The sequence below is a fragment of the Bombus fervidus genome, chromosome 7 (genome assembly GCF_041682495.2).
Source record: "Bombus fervidus isolate BK054 chromosome 7, iyBomFerv1, whole genome shotgun sequence".
NCBI lineage: Eukaryota > Metazoa > Arthropoda > Insecta > Hymenoptera > Apidae > Bombus > Bombus fervidus.
In genome coordinates, this window is record NC_091523.1 from 14,142,312 (window position 1) to 14,160,098 (window position 17,787).

Sequence of the window (17,787 nt, forward strand, 5' to 3'; positions counted from 1 at the left end):
GTGCAGGACCATATGCATAATCGCATCCAAGTCTCATAATGCAAACCACTGCGGCCTTGTCGCGTAACGTAATGAGGAATCGTATTATGTCAATTTGTTCGAATCGAATGAGATCGCGCGGGGAATATTACATAATCGAGTAATTCTATGTGTACAAATGAATTCCTTCTTTTTCTTCTTTTCTTTTTTTTTTTTTTTTGTATACATGAGATTAGAATTAGAAGAATATTAAGTACGTGAGATCAGAGTAGAAGGAAAACATTTCGAAGAACAGAAGAACAAATATACCGAAATACTATATAGTATTTTAAATCCCTTACAAACAATATAAAGCTATTTATAGTAGATTTAAATACTATTTTATATTTCTCAGATACAATACAGTGCTTTAAACTCTATGTATACTGTCATTTATTGAAGAAATGAGAAATTTTAGTTTTATCTCTAATGTTATAGTTTACGTTCTAAGATATACATGATGCTGGTGAAATAAAATTTTATGATAAAATGATAAGAAAATAAAATCACTGAAAAGCGTTTGAATTCGTATGAAACGTCAATAGATGCCTTGATAGTTACAAAGTTGTGAATTAAAAGTGAAAAACGGTGTTCGATTAATAATTCTCCGCTTTTAAGGAGTACCTTTTATACATACATATGTAGCAAATAGTCATTCAGAAGCCTGGCGCCATAAAGTTTATAGCACGATCGTTCATGGCGGTAATCTATCGCACCTGCAGAACCATCCAGTAACCTCGTTAAACATCTTGCATCGTCGCTGTCCGCGATAGATTGCAAATTGCATGCAGCGTGCATACTATTCGCGAGCACGTTTATGAAACACAGTTCTTATCAGCATTCATACCAGACAAAAAGTTCTTGCGAATAATCGAACATTTTTATAGGTTTCGAGAACTGATCGCGAGTTCGTTACAAGAAAATCGTGCAGTGATCATAAAATGTTTGCGAAGATCCGGTGATCACTGTTCGTCGTCATGTCCGATGGTAAGTATTTACACGTACGCTGTCTTTTTCTTTCGTTTTCTTCCTTGCAACAAAGATACAACAATTAAACAATATATATTCTTTATTACGAAATATCTCGTGAACCATTGAACATTCGGTGAATCAACTGAACGCAAATGACATATTTTTTATCTTCTTGATTTAACCAGTGACACTCGTCCTGCCGGGATTAAGCTAAATAATCAAGCGAATAAGCAAATTGATCTGCACACGCAGGAGAATTAACACGGGTGATAGAGTGGGATCGGAGAGAAGGCGGCTGGGCGTTGAATAAAATTGGAGTCACATCTTGAAACACAGCACGCATGCAGCTCATTTTTATCGCGGCACACGTGAGAGAAGGGTAAGAGAGCGTTGCACAAGAGAGCGTGCGAACACAACGACCCTTTACACGGCTGCAATAATGTTCACTCGCAAGTGAATCGTCGGTGTGTACCTTGCTCTTTTTGATCGTTGTTCGCTCCTTCGCCCTTCTTGATATTTTGGATTTTCGATAGCAAACAGCAAATAATAAATAACAGTATTAATAGCGTTCACGATAGTAGCTATTAGTACTGATAGTAGTAGTTTGTTTCAATGGAATTAATCTACATCGACAAGTATCCATACATCGAGATTTTATTTTAAACGAATCGAATTTTAATCGCTCGAACGACGGAACGAAATTATACAAGGAACGAGTAGCGGGGTTCCTCTTAATGATACATGTTGTGTAAAAAAAATCAAGACGATCGTCTCTCATGGTAAGCACGAAGCATCTGGTGAAGCGTGATAGAGGAAACCCTCGACGAGCCAAACATTCTGGTGGCTGATCGTTCGTGAGCCGGTCCCCGTAATTAAGGGCTAAATTCAACCCTCCTGGGCGTTGTCGGGCTCCCGTCGCTTCGACGAGGGTGTACTTTAGCCACCAAACTCTTCGTAATACGCTCTCGTATCCATCGTTACTGGAGTCCGTTTAAATCGTAATGGAAAAAATCAATACCCACGAAAGAATATCCGAACCCTTTGAAACCTGTACCTACAGTCGAAAACCAAAGCTAGTCGTTTTATATCTATGAACGGAAAAAGCGATTTTTTCATCACTTTTGTAGGGTGTTCGATAATTTACGACCGTGCAGCATCGAAATGCCACTAGAACACGTAGAAATTCGATCGCCAACTATACACACCCTTTCAAATGTTTTTCCAATTTACAATTCGACATCGACAAAGGTAGAACGCTTTAACCAAGTGTTATTCAGGAATTTGAAAATTGTTGCTCATCGTGAGGGTCAAATAAAATAGCCGAAATAAAATTCGATAAAATCGCGCAGACCAGGGGTTAAAAATTCGATACGGGGAGCCGAAGTAGTAAACGACGTCCAAATAGTCGCTCCCTATAGCGCGAGAAACGAATTTCCGGCACACGGCAGAGACGAGAGACTCGAGGAGCGTCCTCGAAGTTCCCTGGCTCCGATTAAGCCGTTGCTGTGGCCACTCGAGGCCGCCCTCCGACGCAATTGCATCGCTGGAAGATAAAGAGCCACCGGTCGCATTCATTCTGTCGCTAGACTTCAACTGCTCGCGAGGAGGAGGTTCCAGGTCGGTCGCGATGCTCCACGCGATACAGAAAGTTTCGCTGTGCGAGACAAAGAATAGCGGCGATAAAAGCGGGAGGTAGAGTCTCGTCGGCAACCGGTGCGATTCGATACAGAGAACCGAGTGTAGAGAGTAGAGGAAAAGTAAGAGAGAAAGCGAGAGAGAGAGAGAGAGAGAAACAGAGAGTTGCAGGGTGAACGGGCTAGGTACATCGTCGGGGGACAGGCAAGCGTCACGGAGTGGAAAAGCGTATCGCGGGGGTTAAGGTATTGATCGTGCTTCCCCATCGTGCATGGGGGTGGCTTCGCGCACGGCGACCCCCATAACCGTTGCGTCGCCATTACAGCGCCATGGATCGTACGGGGACGAAGCGGCAGCGACAGTAAAAGCGACCGAACTTCTCCAGCTACGAACCGTAACACGCAGAAGGGCTCCGAAGGGGGAGCGTTTTCCCGTTGATGGGAAAAAGACGGGTTACGAGGGGGTGTGACGAGGACGGTGACCAACCGTAAGCTTGCTTGGACAGGGACGCGAGAGGTGAATGAAAGAGGAAAAAGGAGGGAAAAGACGGACGTGGAAGAGAGAAAAACAGAGAGAGCGAAAGAGAAAGAGAGAGAGAGAGAGAGAGAGAGAGAGAGAGAGAGAGACAAGCAGCGTAGAAGTCGCGTGCACGGACAGAAAGGTCTGTGTGGTTCGCGGCGAAGCTTCCGGGCACAGCGCAAGCTCCGAACACCTTGTTTACATTCGACGAATGCCGCAGAGGAAGCACGTTGCTCGAGGAAAATAACCGGACAGTTGGTGAGAACGTGGCAGCGTGTCGCTGGACATAGTACTACCGTTCCATTCGGCCGACGACGAGAAGGGAGAACGTGATTACAAGATAGAATTCGCGGGAAGATAGAATACGGGAGTGAAAACTGAATCGGGCCATCTCCGCGACTCATGGCGTTCTACGAGCGCATCGTTGTTGCTTAATGGACGGGTGAGTACGCTTCGCGTAAGTGCACGTTGAGTGGCTTTTTTGATTACGCTGTTTCTCCCTTGCTTACCTCGTTCGCGCGCGTGCCTGTTTTCTATTTGCCTGGATATCTAGTTTCGTCTTGAATGACCGTCTAACACGTTTAACACGGTTTACTTGTCAGCCGAAGATCGTGTAAATCACAGAAGACAATGGTAGGTACAATCGCCTTTTCTGTTTTTGTATCGAAACGTTCGTCGATGAAAGACACGGAAAACGAATCTTGGTTCATTGAGCAAACGCCGATGAACGAAACGCGACCGTAAATTTTTCCCGCGCTCCTCTATGTAATGACGCACTCTATAAGTTGTTCGGAGAAACGCTCAGCATGTTGCAGCAACGCTCGTTTACTTGACGTCTCTGCGCGAAGATTCCAACAAACTGGATTTTGAAGAAATTAATGAACTGCATATATAATTGTCGTTTCTAACCTTAATTACGGGCAGAAACTCGAATCGCATTACAAATGCTTTATGGCGGACGCGATCATGGCCAATTAGAGAATTTATGGCTTGGCCATATCGGTTGCGGAAGGCGCGAATACGACGCGATAAAAAAAAAAAAAAAAAAAAAAAAAGAAATAAACGACGTGAATTTCGATTCCGCGACGCTTTCGCGGTCAACGACTTTTCACAGCAAAACAATTTCCACGCGAGCTTTATCGATCTCCAAGCTAGTCGCGTGTAACGGACGCATCAGGTACCGGCGTAAGTACATAACAGGCGGGATAATAGCATCGGAAGTCGAGCTATTTACTTGCGTAACACTGTTCGATTAGGTTCTGCTAATCGATAAACGAACGTGACAGACAGATCCGCGTTAATTAGCGTCTCTAACGTGGAAAATCGTTTCCTTCTGAACGATTGATCGGTTCTGCTTTCCAACAGGACCATTGCCTCCACTTTTTCATCGATTCTTAGTGCACATTTCTATCATACAGAAAATTGTAAAATATTTTCAGAAAGTTTCAGTCGCGCTTAATTTCGATTTTTTCAGAGTGTACATTTTTCGGATTAAATGTTCTGTGGGATGCGTGCAATCTTCGTGAAAAAAGCCCGTAATCGATAGCGACCAATTAACGTGTTCCCGCCATTAAAAGCTCTCGTTGTGGCGAAAAAGCCGCGAACTCGAAATCTGTCGACCTTCCGGTACTGTCAACGATTTAGGAGCCAAAAATCGAGTCAAGGTCCGGCAAATAAAAACCACGGTCTCGTTCGAATACGTACGCGAAATTGGATGCGTGTATGTGTGCACGCGTATGTACCGGGTGTCTAGGTTCATCGGGCCGTGGCATTGAACCGTTGTGCTGAGGTCGGTGGAGAAGTTGGACGAGGGGGCTGAAAATGTAATGTGGGAAGGGATGGCCGACCTGCCGCGAACACACATTCTTCTTTCTTTTGAACGGTCGTAAAATATCCTCGTATGAAACTCGAAAGAAAATTCTTAAAAATTGCCAGAAACGAATTATTTAGTTCGCGATAGATCAATAAAGAACCAGAGATTTTAGAAATTCAGAGCTTCCAAAATTTAAGAATTTATGATCTTTTAAAATTATACATCTTAGCGAAATTTTTCTCTGAATGACTCGTGTTTGCATAAATCGTTAGGTGTCAATTGTGACAGCTTTGATACGACCTAGGGCCAGATACAGATGCGTCTAATCCGACACAACGTTCTTTTCGCATCGAGTCGAAGACTTGGATGACAAAGGCACCTACTCGGTGACGACCGACACACATCAAAGAATCTTGTCGCACAGAAGGACGCTTTGCAGTGTTCGAGATTAAAGTCGCGAAAGGAAAAAATGTTCTGGAGTTTCTTCTGGGAACTCCGTCCCCCCGAGAACAACGACGACGCGAATTTCCAGACTGGAAATTCGCCTTAACAATTCGTACCTCGATTCGACACGAGCTAATAGATAGAACGCTTGTGTGTCTCGTGTTACAACACGAATCACAAGAATTCAACGTGACAACGAGAACACGAAACTGAACGATAGCAGAAGCGATTCGTTTCGCTTTCTAAAATTTGTCAGACGTATTCGTAATATTTTACTAGCGTAACGCGGAAATATTCGATAGAAGTGCATGTACCGATCGATGGTGCAAAATTTCGTGGACGCGGGAAGCGTGAAGCGACAAGAGCCGAGGGGAAGCCACGATTCGCGAAGAGAAAGGAGCCAAGTATCGGGCGCCCATCATAAAACCACGATTATTCGCGTTCGAGCCGCCAATCGCGACGCGAGTGCCTCGCTACGCGGCTCACAATTACGAGATTCGCGTTTCGAGAGGGCTGACGTCGGGGAAGTCGGATGAAAAGTTGCTCGTACTTCGACGCGCAGTATCCAAGTGATAATTTCAAGGAAAATCGGAAAAAGCGTTTCTCAGTGAAAATTCTTAGACCGTCAGTGAGCGAAAGTATAATCGCGTGGCTTCATCAAGGAGCAAGTTTTCACAGTGAATATCTTTCCATTGGTTTTTTTTTTTTTTTTTGTGAAACGAGATCGAAATTCGTTATGGAGGTAAGAAACTAATAATAATAATAGAGTCGCGAAATATTGTAACATCCTCAAGCACATACAGATCTTTAATTTAACATTATTTTCTGAAGGCTGCGATTAAACAGAAGATGTCAGTGATTTGTTATACGAAAATCTGAACTTTTAACTTGAGAATATTTCGTCAAAAATATACGTTCTTTCTCGGTCGCGACGCTTTCCGCGATCTGATGAAAACTCGTACTAGTTGCGTTCGTCGTCGCGCGAGAACCGCTCGGATAAACCCACGGTAATAGATCCGTCGTAATAGAATTTTTTCCCAAGACGAACGTGGGATCTGATCGAATGTCATCTCCTATTTCACAACCTCGTCGGTTCTCCGCGACGATCTCGCAACTGGTCTAAACATTCGTTTGTTGGAATATCGAGCGAACTAGCAAACGTACGGAAAACTCAGCGACCGTTGTTCCCGATTGCCGCGCACCATCCATCTCAACGACCCAGTTTTTTCCCTTCAAACTTCTCTCTCTTCGACACATTTTTTTCCATCCCATTTTCCCCTTGCTGTATTTTTTTTTTTTTTTTTTTCTTCCAAGCACCGCGTCATATTCGCGGTTTCGTCGAACGGACAGAAAATACCGAGAAGCGCGGAAAGCGGATAATATCGGACGGGAAGAACAATGGCGGTTGTAATCATCGTAACTACTGCGATTATTATCTTGGGAGCGCGATACCGCTCGGCGTCCTAAAGCCGCTCAACATCGGTGCCTGAATTTACGACCGTTAATGCTGTAGTCAAAAGAGCGAGAATAGCGAAGAATGGCATTGCGAATCGTCAAACGGCAACGCGAACCGAATAGTTCGACGATCCTCTTTTTCCGTAGAAAGGAGCACCGATGAAAGGAAATCGAACGCCTTTGATTCGATTAAAGGTAAATTGGATTGAATGAGCTCGTAACCCGAATAAAAGTAGAATGTTTTGCTTCCATTGGAATCGCGAAACAATAGGCATGCACGATTCTCTGACTCGTAACAGTGTATAGACGCGCTATTGCTTAGTCCATTTTCCCGGAAGCAACCGTGCTGTCGTAAGTGCAATTCTATTACATCTTACCTTGAATCATCAAATTTTACATTCAACAAAGGAAGACATTCTGTTACTTTCTTCGAATTCTACAAATCCTGAAATTTTTCTATTTCTATCTCGATCTTATTTGAAGGAACAAGAAGACCTTTGACGCATCAGGAAACCTTTCAATCGAGAAATCACGCGTGTCAATAGCAATTGTTTTATATTTGATCGATACTTGTGATATTTCTTAACCGCGGAGAAATATAATTGCTTCGAACTAACACGAATTTTTGTCCAGTTTCACAGATCTCTTTATTCCATAACTGTAGATTAAACAACCTTTCTCTGTTCAAAGTAAAAGTGTGCAAAAATTCCATTCGTCTCGAAATCGCCTATTTTTATTTTAAAAGTTCGATTACGAAGAGGCCACGGTTCATCCAGGCTCATCTGCTTCATAAATTATATTCCATCGTACGTCTTCGCATCCTTTTGTCATTGCGTATCGTATTGATATTTCCTTCCCTGGAATCTGTTCTTTTTCGCATGTGTAATTCGATGCAGAAGAGCGAACCACTTTGCTCATCTCTCAACGACGACGATAACAATATCCAGGATTGAAATCCGGACAGACCACGGTTTACGCAGTTTCATGCGCGAATCTCGAATTGGTCCCGGGTGCGGAGGTTCGGTCGAGCGAGGTCGCGGTATCTCGTCGGTGGCGCGGTTGGGTCGATGGACGGTACGTAGGCGTCGCGACGCCGGCGCCGGTACGAAGCTCACAGGTGGTCGCCATGCAGTCTGGCCGTGTTTCGTGTCGGATACCGCGGCAGCAGCTCGGCGTGACGGTTTTTCGAGGTTCACGACCGGCCGACCGAATCGATCCATCGCCTCCGCTGCCGCTTCCGGCGTCCGATTGTTGTGACGCCGCGTATCGCGCCGGGAACCACGCCGCTGCCGGCTTCCAGGCCTCCTTGTCCTCGACGACCTCCACCAACAGGACCACCGTAAGCCTCCCTCTTCGTGTTCGACCTTAGACAAGGCTTGTGATCCTTGCCCTTCCCCTAACCCTATTATAGCACCGACCTGCGTAAAAGCTGCCACGAGAACGTGTGCTCGAAAAGCGGACAAGTTCGATAAGGCAGAGGAAAGCTGGATAGGAAATTATCTGGAGATTAAATCCGATAGAGTCGCGTTCGAGAGAGACGAGCATGGAGTATGAGATATCGATAATGGCATGTCGAGGGTGGTATACAGGAACATAGTAGTTGACAGGCTGGTTTACGTGCTACTTCTCACGAGTGGATGTTTCTCTTACGACGATATAAACGAAAATAGGAGAGTGGTAAAATTTGGGGAGATGCTGCGAAGGGTGGTGCGTCCTAACCTGTTTCGAGTCTCTTAACCTATACTTCGCTCGTTCGATCTGTCGTAAATAAGGAAATGTTTTTTCCAGAGACTCGGATAGCTAGAAAATTATACTAAAAAGAGAGAACTATACTGAAAAAAAAAAAAAAAAAAAATAGGCGAGTTTAGAGTGACTGGTAATTTCCTTTGGATAAAGAAACGAGTGAATCGAGCGCAAACAGTTCTATCAAGATACTGCTATTGGCGGTTTCTACCGACGAGGTAGAGATATGGAAAGAGAATATTAGAGCGGTAAATCAAGAAGAGGGAAAAGATAAAATATACTACAGGCAGCAGCCTATGGAGCCGAAATACTCAGGACTCGGTCGATATTTTCCGAGAACGTCGAAGGGGCGGGCATATCGATCAGGTTCGAGGACGCGAGTACGGGCGGAGCCGGCGCGATAACCTCGCGATGTTTTTGTTTCTCCGAACTACCGTACTACATATCTGTGACCGTACATTCTCGTATGGACTGCTCATTGAGATCTCTCGCTGCCTTCCAACCCGATACGTGTTGCTCGGCTGACATCACGCCAATCCCTATATATATATACACACACACACACACACACACGGACTCTCTGCGCGAATCAATTCCCTTTCCGAAGATTGTCGATTCTCTTCCACGCGTCATTTATTAATCGCCGAACTATTGTTTCTCAAAACACTCTACTTTTTCCATTCTCTTTTTCATCAGATAACACCGTAAGCAGAATTTTCGCAAAATTTGTACGTTTTCCGGACACAGAATCGCGTTGTCAGCGAAACGTGGAGGAATTTAAGAGGCTGGAATTCGATGAACGCGAGAACGAATGTCGGAAGCCGAGAAACGACAGGATCTTGACGCGCGGCGCGATTGCATAGGAGGGCGTGCTTCATTTTTAATTACATGCCTACTTTGTTCCCCTCGACGTCGCAACTTCTCGCCGCTTGGCAATTGCCAGCTTCCGTAGCCGCGAACATCCGACCGAGCTCGAACAACGAACTTTCACTCGCGATTCGTTGCCACGTTCAAGCACGGCGGATTAAAAAGACGCGGATTAGTAAAAACGTGCGATGGATGCACACAGCTGGCGCGCTTCGTTGATCTCGTAGTTTAAATTAAATGCGCCAGTAAGGAACTGGGTTAGCCGCTCGCTGGAGTCGAGTTCCATTTCTGTGTTCAACGACGCGCATTTATATGCTCGGTCTTTTTGTCGCGCGCAGGCTATCGCGGACGGCCGCTAAAGAAAACAAAGTTTGCGTGAAAACTTGAGCGGACGAACGTCTTACATCGGTGGCAAGGAAATAATTGTTGACAGCGAAGAAAGGCTGGCTCGTAATTGCATCCTTACAATATCGCTGCCGCTTGTTTTCAAGGGGAGATATACTTCCGCGATTAGCCTCTACGACCCCTTTCATTCCTGACGTTAATTCTCCACTTCGTGTCGTTACCTCGTATCTCGATGCGTTAAGAATCGAGTAATCGGTGCCCGGTGAAACAACCAGGAATAATTAAAATTACTCGCGATAAAGCGTGTCACTGTGGCAGCTCGATTAGAGAGAAAGAGCATTCGAGCTCGTCGGTTCGTTTCAAATTTCCAGGAAGTTGTCCGCGAAGAAAGCTCGTTTATCGCGCGCTTTCAAATATGGAGGAGAGCTTATTCCGGGTCGACGATTTTCGATGTGTCCTCGGCGCTTTATCGCTAGACGTTTATACACGAAGGGGGAAACAGACGAGGCCAGAGTCAGGGGTTGAGGGTTCCAGTCGATGCGCGAAATTGAATCGAAAAGCTGTGGAAGCGAAAGGTTCTCTCTCGAGCTCGAAACAAAACGTTCAAACAAATCGCGACGAAACGAGAGCACGGACGGAATATTAATAAACGAGAACAAGACGGAGGAAAAAAGAATATCGAGGTTCGTTCTGGGAAGAGCTCCACGGGCTATCGATATTTCAAATGCGAGAGCTCGGGCACAGAAAGAAAGCACAGTTAGCTTTGAGTATCGTGGAAAGAAGAAATTAATTAGGCATCAACCGACGATATTAGCGATTTACACGGAATTCTTTAGTCGTTCGACAATACGGTAATTGGCGACCACGTTTCTAGAATTCCATCGAGAGTACAACGACGGTCTCGATGATCGTTTCATAATCGAGAATATATTAGCCGGTTCTATCGATCGATCGATATCGGTCTGGCGATTTCTTCCGGTCTTAGAGGTTCTAAACGAGCATCGAGTTCGATCCATTACAGTATTCGAATCGACGATGAGGTAACTCCGAAGAAAGAGCACGATCAGTGATACGGAGCTTGGACCGAAAGGAGCGCTATTCCGGGACGCATTCGGGATCTTTGATCTGTGTGCACGCGCTTAAAGGATTTACGTGACCTGCAGGTACTCGAGGAGTCTGTGACTGTACGTACGTCGACGGTACACCAGCCGGATTGAACGTGTTGCCCTCGAGCAATTCCAGAGGGTGTTCGTTAATCTGGCTACGATTGAAAGCGCGGATAGGATTCGATATTCGAAAGAACGTGAGGCGAAAATATGGAGCATAGTGACGGAAGGAAAAAAGATAGGATGAAAAAAGAAGAGAGAGAGAGAGAGAGACAGAGTGGATGACCCGGAAGGAACGATGCGTCATCGATCCGTTGACTCTAATAAAATACGCGTCATTTTGTCGATTCTGAACGTTAACGCGAAGCAGAGGGCACCCGTCGGGATGAGAAACAAAAGGGAGCCGTGGAAAAAACTGATATCCATCGCGCACGCGAATTGTTCTCAGATCTGAAAAGCGACAAGAGAGTAAATTAAGTCTCCTATCCCGGTGTTCCATTAGCGGTGCTAACGTGGATCGATGACGAAGAGGGGGATACTAACGGGGGTGGGGTTGGTGAACGCGTTCGCTGACAAGAGAAGATCTGTAATAGCGATCGGTGAATCGCGTAGAATGGCGGAATGGCCGGCGAACGTTCTGGCGGCCGGTATCGGCGTCGACGCCGTCGTCGGGCTCACGAGCGAGCAAGCGTCGTTCGAAGGCAGGTACGAAGGAAGGGGGAAACAAGGTAGCGTGGGAAGAGGCAGGTAGGGGGTATGTGGCAAAAGGCAGAAATAATTCCACATTTGCCGAGCTGGCTCGCACGTGTCACACGCCTAAGACTCGCACACGTACGCACACGTGTCCTTTTCCGTTTCGTTCGCCACACGTGAATAGACAGAGAGACACATACCACGCCGACTACCGAAACGGGAACGAAGGCGGACAATCAGAGCGAACTGGAGGTGGAAAAGGAACGACGGAGGAGCCAGCACGTACGGAGAGGATAGGGGGGAAAAAGAGGGATAAGGATAGTGCGCGGCAAATAAAGGGGGAGAAAAAATATATAGGAAGGAGAAGGAACAGTGATAGCCGACCCCCGAGGATCGTGATTAAAGCTTGTGACGCCGACGAACCGCGGATTTCTAAATATATAGCCGGCGATGTGCAAGAATAGGAGGCAAGCAGCACGACTCGCGATCGCGTCTCGAGAGAGAACGAATGGAACGTGAGCTTGCAGTGGGCACCGCGACGCCGCGGCGTCACCCGGACGCGCGTTCGGATAGGTCAGTTATCGGGGAACAAACTAGCTGCCGGCGGGTTCGCGTTAGAATCCTGTATCAGCCTTACTCGCACACAGGTAACCAAGGATTTTCCGATTACTTTGCTTCTCTATATTCCTTTTTAACCTCTCCTCGCCTTCTCTGTTTATATCGCACCACCATCGATTCTCCGTCAAAGCTCGATCACCTTTTCCCCGCTGATTTACCAACGACCGGCCTAAAATTGATCGCGAGTGTCCTCAGTGTCGACTAGCACCGCGTTTTCTCGCGCTCGTTCCACCCCATCCATGCTTGCTCTAACCGAACCGATTATTCCATTTAGCCGTTGCTGCACTTGTTGAATTCCCCCTTGTACGATTCAACACCACGTTCAAAGCGGCGGCTCGTACTCGCGATACGCGTCACGCCACCCCTTTAACTTTTCTTCCAACAAATTGATCGATTAGACCAACGATTCCGCTATCTACGTGTCATTCACTTCGCCCCTCGCTTCTTCTTTGTGTTATACGTTTAATCACGCTAACTAAACAAAAGACAGAAAATGGAAAAGACGAAGTAACTCTTGGTGACTCGAGTCTTTTTCTCGGCAGCTTCATCGTCCCTCCTTTGTTCCTTTTTCGAGATGCTGCCGTGTATTTACGCTGAGGTCGGTCGTTGCCACCCTTCCGCCAGTAGTATTTTCTTCTTCTTGCCCGCCTCTTCGTAGAGATAGCTCGCAATCGTGACTCGAGGTAGGTCAGTAACTGCAGCCTCGCTTTCACCACCCTCCTTCCCCCCTCTACCCTCCTATCCACGTTTCTAGTTTCATTCAAGCGTTTGCCATTTTCCTGCTTTGCGAATCACCTTGAAATTTCATCGTCGCTGTACATACACCGAACGTAGTTTCCGTTCCATCTCGATCGAAATAACAGTCGGATCCCGATACAAATATAAACTTCTGCTAAACGTACAAAAATACCGGTGACAAGATCGCGATTCTACGAAAGAACGTTAGATTCGTAGCTGAAACGACGGATGCAAATCATGTCGAGAAAATGGTTTAGTATGCGCTCGACGGCTGCAAAGGCACGCTCGTAGCTGTAATTTATTCCTAGCTTGCGACAGCAAGCAAACATTTACACGTGGCGTTGTCAATGAACTAACAACCTCGATGAGTGTTCGTTCCTTACGACACTTCGCTTCGTCTAATTTCTTCCACGCTGTATACCTGCAAATGAGCGATCTGAATCGTAACGATTGGTAATAACATCCGTTAGACTAAAAATAAGAGTGTCGTCAGGTTTCGTTTCAAGCGATCTTTCGAGAAGAAAAGCTACTTTAGAAAATCACGTAACGTCGAAACACTGGAGCGATCCGTGTTGTCTTACGTTTCCTGCTGAATATCTATACTTCTTTCTATTTTTCTCTTTTTCTATATTAAATGATATTGTATTCCAAGCATTACGAGAGACGAGCTTTGTTCGACGAGCTCATTTATTATTCACGTTGGTGTCATCGGTTCCCTTAGCTGATATAAATAACTGCTTCCGTTAACTTCACGCACAACAACGTTCGATAATCGATAATTTTTCCCTATGAAAATCTGTGCTGGCAACACCGTAGGGTAAATATAGACGAATGAGAATTCGTAGGCGAGAATTCGTTGACTTTAACATGTAATTTTAGTCCGTTTCTTTTTAGAAATAATGGCAGACATTTGAATACAGGTACAAGAAGAGTTCACACATACATACGTATATATAACGTAGATAGTTGAATCGCAAGAGTAAAACTGTACAGCAACAAATGACCCAGTTAATCGCGCGATACCCGAAGCAATCGACACCTTTTTCGCGAAAACGAGATAACTGAGAAATCTGACTCGTCGAGTTCACGAAACGCTGCTACCTGTAAAACGCACAGCAACCCGTTCTTACGTAAACTCGCTACTCCCGCTAATTACCTGCGCTGCGTCGAGTGACCTATTTAGCGGCGCGTTCGAGAATCGATAGCTTTTCGCCGGGAAACCGTGCCATTTCGATGCGAGCCGTAATTCGAACGCCGAGCAAACATTAAAAATTCATCCTCGACCGATATCTATTTTCTTCTGTTTGCCCTATCTGTTTGTCGTGTACCACTCATCTGTAAATTCCGATTTCGCTTCTAATTAAGAGAACCGTCGATTTAATATCGATTAAATCTTCGTTTTAAGAAAGAACTCTCTTAATAGATGTGGTTTCGAGTAGTAAGCGAAACAATGGCCTGGAAATTATCGATATTAATCCTCGATTGGTATGGCACGGGTTTGATGATTAACAGATAATTACTAATTAAAAAATCCATAATTGAAATATGACTGTTGGATTTTCAGTATAAAGTCTGCAAAGTAATTAAACTTCTCAGTGTAAAGTGTTAAAAGAGTAAGCGAATATTTTATGTTAACGTCTTAATAATTTTTCAAAAGCAGAACCCGAGAGTAACATAGTCCCAGAAGACAGCAGATAATTATTAATCGACAAATACGATGAAATTTGTACGTTTCATAATTAGGTTAGTACATACAATATATTACGAGATGACGGAATATTATCTTATCAATCTATTTAGAATCTTTAAGCTATCGCAATGACAAATTTCTCTTATTCGCGATAAATTACCGTCAGATAAATATTAGATTGTCCGAAGAATGTCTTCCTTTCGCAAACGTGTTTTTTGCAACAATGCACCTTCGTACGAACGTGAAACCAAGTCTGTGAAGTGTCGCGGGGTTTATCTCGACAGAACAAAATGGATTGTAACTAATTCGACAAAATAATATAAAACAAAAAACGTCGTGCGTCTATTATTTTTTCATAAAACGAAAGAAACTTTTCGGACAACCTAATACGACTAAACCCTTCAGAATCCGAATTGAAATTTTTCAACAGTTAATCACTGAGGCCTGAGTACACCTTATTCTTCGAAAGCGTCAATTATACATTTTTAAAATCTGATTTGCACTCGGCACTTTAAATAAAGTTCCTCGTACCTTATATCATATTTTACTTATATAATGTTATGGATACTATCGATTCTTAAACCAATTTGCAACGCTTGCATCTGTCAGCCATCTATCACCAGCATCGTGCCAATCGAAATTTAACGCAATTATATTCCAAACGAGGAAAAGTAAATAGAGAAACGATCTACGCTGAAATTCCCAAAAATGTAACGGACGATCGAGATCACCGTAACGTAATTAATGGAAAGTCCCGCTGGATACGGCTATTCCGTGCAGCGCCACTCGATGATAACGTAAAAAGAACTCGAGCAGGCTTCGATGCGCGTTCGATGGCTCTCATTCGTTTTCCCGTCTCGTGCTCATCAAGTTCCTCGAAGCGTGGCCGCGCGGAAAGATGAACGCACGTGACTAGCGGACCGCTCGATGGCCGATCGGCAGTGCCATGTTTGGCGATCTCTGCTATGGGGAGAGAGCATGTCGCGTACTCGCTTGCGAGGATCAGACTTCCCCTTGAACCAGTGCCGATCCGATCGCGTTTACGCTATCGTCCCACGGCTCGATTGTCCCGGCCGATCGATCACGGCCTACTCTCGATTTCGCGCGATCGAGATCGTTCGAGTTCTTGTTTTTCGTCGATCGAGTCCTTTTGCTCGACTGGCACGCGATGGACAACGTAATGTCGAGTAAGTTCAACGTTGAAGGTTAACGCTGGGGCGATTTCGTGAACCCTGAACTTCCAGTTCTCCTATCGATCCCTCCTGTATTAACGAGGAAGAATATGTGCTCGATATTCGCCGTCAGACGACTAGTCGTCGATGGAATGGAGAGAAGAAGGAGAAAAGGTAGATGATGTGTTAAGATGATCCTCGCGCAGAGTGTCCCTCTCAAAGAGTGCCACTGTTCGCGTAAATAAGCGAATCGTGTGGAAGAGGGGTGGTGCACGAGGTCGGAACAAATACGCGCTCGATGAAACTTAACGAGATGAAAAGGTTCTAATTCCAGAGGGATTGGCGGAGGCTGAGTGCGCGAGTGTCGTTTCTTCGTCGCTCGATTCCATTGTACCGGACATAACGGCCAAGCAACCGTCGTTATACGACGATCTCGGGAATATCGATCGAATCGAAACTACCGGCCATGAAGGACCGGAAACGAGGACGAACGGTCGATTAATAGTTTCGATGCATTATTCACGAGGCGTATAATTAATGATATCCCTTGCGAAAGACACGATTGCCACGACACGGCCGGCCTATCGATGTCAACGTTATCGTTTACGATCGAGTTTAAAGCAAGCAACGAGCTTCCTCCTTGCATCGTCTCTTAACCGGTCGATACCTGATTACTTTGCAGATCGACCGAAAAGTAACTCTGAAGAGATGCAGCGGTGTCCGTATCTGCACGAGATGAAGGAGCGCCTGCTCTCGCAGCCGACACCGACCGACAGCCTGGACATGGAGCGGGTCGACGGCACTCCTGTCAAGGAGCCCAATCTTCACAACGATTATCCTGCCCACGCCAACCCCGGAGTGATACCGGATCCTCCGGAAATGCCGCCTGATTCGCTCATCGGCACGGTCGTCAAGGTACGTCAACTTCACGGGCTTCCATCCAATTACCGGTCCAAGTCCAGTTTCACCTTACTTTCGAGATTACTTTCACTTTCTCGTTGATCGGGTTTCGTCAGAAGCAAACAAAACTCGGTTAATTAATCGTTTAATCAATTATCCATATACCGTGTCAAGATTTCTTAAACTTGACATTACAAGTAGCTGTAATAAGTAAGTTTCCACCGTGGTCCATTGAATTAGCTGTTTAACGTTTTACGTTCCATCATTTGCGTTCTAATTTTCTTTGGGACGATCTTTCGAAAAGGGATAGAAATTTGTCGTTTGTCGGGAAAAGAGATTTCGTCCAGTGAACCAGTTCTCTGATCGATCGTCCTATCTCGAGCATATGCATATATAATACATCGCGAAACTGTGCTTCCTGTCCAAGTCGAATATACCGAACGTTCGCTGGTAATCAGCAGATTGCTTCATAGCAAATTATCGATCTTAGTTCTTTGACTTTTTAAATGCAGCTGATCCTCGTTAAATATCGTTGCTCGCTAATGTATGTAATTAATAATAGACTGTTCAAATACTTCAACCACTACGAGATATGTATCGACTTGAACCGAATATCTTACAGTTTCTGTATATGTTTTCAGATTGGTTTTAAATCCCACCATTAACATAATGCCGATAGTCGCGTCTATCGATAAAGTATCAACGAAATGTTAAGATATTTCGTACGACAAGCATAATATATTCATAGAAAGATACTTCTTCAAATACTTTCGTGAGCCGCTGTATAAAAATGCACCCGGGATTAATTCATTGGTTTTAGCTGAATTCAGATGGTTACGGTTCGCACACGTCACCGGCTCACGCGAGGCAACCCCTGGTGCCTCAGAACACGAACAATCCACCCCTCTGCCTCACCCCCACGCATTCTGGCCCAGCGACTGGCACACTGCCAAAGAACGCAAAGTGAGTACATTCTTACGAGTACATTCTTGCGAGTGCATTCTTAAGATCGTCGAGGTGACGAAAGGCCTTCGCGAGGGCCTCGTTCCGCGCGACGTC

General features: G+C 45.1%; 1 protein-coding gene across 6 annotated transcripts in view; it reads left to right on the forward strand.

Annotated features, from left to right (window-relative positions):
* Window positions 1-3,296: 3,296 nt before the first annotated feature.
* The window catches only part of Otopla (proton channel otopetrin-like a), a 34,396-nt gene continuing 19,905 nt past the window's right edge, over window positions 3,297-17,787 (forward strand). The window contains exons 1-3 of one of the 6 annotated variants that reach the window (XM_072007819.1): window positions 3,297-3,586; window positions 16,511-16,743; window positions 17,549-17,691. In XM_072007819.1, the coding sequence (XP_071863920.1) occupies window positions 16,537-16,743; window positions 17,549-17,691 (350 nt within the window). In that variant the 5' untranslated portion in view covers window positions 3,297-3,586; window positions 16,511-16,536. The other 5 variants (XM_072007818.1, XM_072007815.1, XM_072007817.1 and 2 more) reach the window with 5 other exon arrangements.